Source organism: Limulus polyphemus, unplaced genomic scaffold (genome assembly GCF_000517525.1).
Source record: "Limulus polyphemus unplaced genomic scaffold, Limulus_polyphemus-2.1.2 Scaffold480, whole genome shotgun sequence".
Lineage (NCBI taxonomy): Eukaryota > Metazoa > Arthropoda > Merostomata > Xiphosura > Limulidae > Limulus > Limulus polyphemus.
In genome coordinates this window covers 292521-295948 of record NW_013666090.1, presented here as the reverse complement: position 1 = coordinate 295948, position 3428 = coordinate 292521, and the positions used below count along the sequence as shown (strand labels likewise).

The 3428-nt window shown below is 37.7% G+C and overlaps 1 protein-coding gene across 1 annotated transcript in view; it reads right to left on the bottom strand.

The window, feature by feature from the left end:
- Positions 1-2602, bottom strand: part of LOC106458527 (sodium/potassium/calcium exchanger 3-like) — a 40750-nt gene extending 38148 nt beyond the window's left edge. Inside the window, exon 1 of the mRNA XM_022384770.1 lies at positions 2294-2602. Coding sequence (XP_022240478.1) covers positions 2294-2468 — 175 coding nt within the window. The 5' untranslated portion in view covers positions 2469-2602. The remainder of the gene's footprint in view (positions 1-2293) is intronic.
- Positions 2603-3428: the final 826 nt, after the last annotated feature.

The window sequence follows — 3428 nt, the reverse complement described above, 5'->3', positions numbered from 1 at the left end:
GTCTGCTTACATTTAGAGAAATTGACCATTTTTATGGGTACTATTTGATGACCTGCCACAAGTGACCTTCCAATCTTCAAATCTGCTGGCCTGGATGGGTCTTCCACTGCTTCCACGAGCATTGGGCTTTCTTGGGGATGTTCTTTTATTCTACCCCAAATTATCTTCTCTGACATAGGGGGTATTGTAGTTGACTTAAGTGCTGTTACATGCAAATCAACAGATGCAGCATCACTTACTGGAATTTGGCTTTTGTTGTTTCCTATCGTCATATTATCGAAGTTAACTACACACTTTCTCGGTAGTAAATAGTCCAATCTTAATATGCATTGGTCTTCAATGTCAGCCAAGTGTACTTTCTGTCTGTTATTCATGCCCATGAGCTCAATAGTTACCCACACTGGTCCCCACAATCTTGCAGAATGTTCTGTCACACCACAGAGCTTCTGTATGGCTTCTGGTACTCCTTTGTGATCCAGCACCTTGATATTCACAAAGGTTTGCTGAGATGCAGAATCTATGACAAAGTTGCACATTTAGCCATCCAGCTTTCCTGTCACCTAGACACTATGTGTGCTTGCCATTTTACACTTAGCTGTTGGGACTTTCACGATGAGGGTTGGTGAGCGTTCCTCAGCACCAACCACTACTGGTTTCTCGAAGCTGCCTTATTGATGGTATTCTTCTTACACTGGCTCCTCATATGTCCTTGCTCTCCACAGTTCCAACAACCTCTGTGGGTAGCAGCCTTTCCTGCCGTGGCATCTTCCCTGTGTTGAAGCTTCCAGCATTGAGCTTTCTTGTGCCCAGGTTTGTTACAGTGCCTGCAAAGTCCCTCAAACCTCTCTGAAAACTGACCTTTTCTGGCCTTGAATCCTGATGACTGTACCAACCTTGGTACCTCTGTGCTCCAATTCCTATGTATAACTGTTTCATTATCTAATATCTCTTGTGAAAATGTTCACATCTTCCACTAAATCATCATAAAAAAGCAACAACGAACTCCTGTTCACTTATACCTATTTATTCCTCTATGATTTAGTTCATTAAGGGTTTCAACAATATATATGTATCAGCTTCACGATTAATTTGAAATATTCGGCAATCCTTAAATTACAAATTTTATTGTACTAACACCCTTTGGTAAAATTCTACTTGTGTAGAATAATTTTGCAAAATAACATCAATATAACATTTTGATTTTGTATTGAATACTTTTAATCAGGCACATAATATAGTTGATTTATGTGGTCAGTTATCATTTCTGATACCTCCTGGTGGTGCGTTAACCTTGTAATATTGAAATGCTATAAGTAAGTTTTAGGTTCTGGCAATGGACAGAATTATAGAATGTTTGGATACATACTTTTAGCTGTAAAGGTTTTCCTTCAGTTCTTCTGTTGCCAACTTACCAAAATTAATGCAAACGTGACTCTCACACACAATAGATGTAACTGTGTAAAGATCTTTTATTGTCTTTTGTTTTGAAGTGCGGACTTTATGTAGTTTAAATAGAAAAATAAATTTAATACAGCATGCTATCGTATGAAATTTAAATTTTAACTAAAGAAAAATTCGACTGGTTATTTTGTGCTGCGGCGTATAATGTTTGATAAAAACATGAAACTGTTTGACAAGAGGTTGATGACCGACAGGTAAAAAACAAACACAAAACTAAGCCCTCCCCCCAATGACTCAGCGCTAAATCTGAAAGCTTATAAGACTAGAAACCAGGTTTCAATAGCTATGGTAGGAATACATTTTGTAGCTTTGTGTTTAACTACGAACAAACAAAAAAGCATGATTAAAACTTCTAGAGAAATTCCAAGCATGACGTTAAATACCATTAACATCAACCTTTCTTTTGGCGCCAAGAGAATTTGTTGGTGTTTGAAGGAATGTATACATCTTTAAAAATACGAAGCATTGTTCACAAATTCTTAACTACCTGTTGGTCCAGGGATAAGATAGATAGTTTATAATGCGAAAATTCGCGGCTCGATCCTTGCTGTGGGCAAATCACAGATAACTAGCGTATTATACTTAACAACAAAACAAACCCTTTGTTCCCTGATGGGTAAGCGGTAATGTACGGACTTACTCAAATTTGGGGTTTTATTCCCCGCGGTGGACAGAGAGCAGACAGCCCATAATGCAGTTTTGTGCTAAAAACAAACATATAATATATATTAAATCATTTGTCTCTGATTTTTTTTTTCAGTTAAGAAAAAATAAGCTAAAACAATTGTAGAATATTTCATTGAATACATATAGCCCCTAGGAGTATACTAACCAAGATCTGAGGAGGAATCAGCATGCTTGCCGGTTGTCACAGGATCAAGTTGTTGATTTGGTTTACCATCATAATAAAAACACGAAACGATAAGAAGAGCTGAAAGTATCCATACCATTCGTAGAATACGGCGGCTTTCTTGCGGTTTGACAGTAGTATTGCTTGAAGCTGACATTGGTGATATTTAAAACGTCTTCCTGTTACTTGTTACGATCTTTATTTATAACCATCTAACTTTACAGACTTACTGTTAGTATCAAAGTAAAACAACCATTCTAAACTGTATAAACAATTATATTTGTTGCTTATCTGTTTAGTCTGACCGTTGATTATAATAGTTTTCCAGTTTTCTTTGTTTCTCACAAAACGCATGCGCTAACATAAAATTCGTGTCTGATACCAGATAAGAGGTTTTAACTATATCAGCAGATTACTTTTATCAATCACCTTTAAACACGTACTTGAAAAACATCATTAGTACTTGTTTCATCTCTGAAGAAGAAAAAGCTATCAAATCTGAAATCACATGATTTTTGTTTGTTGCTCGTCCTGGTTACATAATATACTGTTACGACATCGAGGTCACGTGACTAGTGAGAATGGTGTGCAAACTGATCCTGATAAGGTGAAAGCAGTGCGTGACTGGCCAACACCAGACAATGTGGGAGAGCTAAGAAGTTTCTTAGGACTCTGTACTTATTAGCGGAAGTTTGTGAAGAACTTTGCAACTATAGCTGCTCCACTACATGATTTGACTAAAAAAGACCAGAAGTTTGAATGGACAGTTTCTTGCCAGCGTTCTTTCAAGACGTTGAAGGAAAAATTGGCCTCCGCTCCACTTTTAAAGCTTCCAGATCCCTCACTGCCATACATACTGGATTGTGATGCTAGTAATGTCGGAATTGGAGGAGTGTTGTCTCAGAAAGTGGGCGAAAACGAACATGTGGTGGCCTACTTCAGTAGAGTTTTGAGTAGACCAGAGAGGAATTACTGTGTAACACGGAGGGAACTCCTTGCTATTGTAAAGAGTCTGACATATTTCCACCCTTACCTCTATGGTGCAAGGTTTACCATTAGGACAGACCATGCTGCGTTACGATGATTAAGATCATTAAAGAACCAGAGGTACAACTAG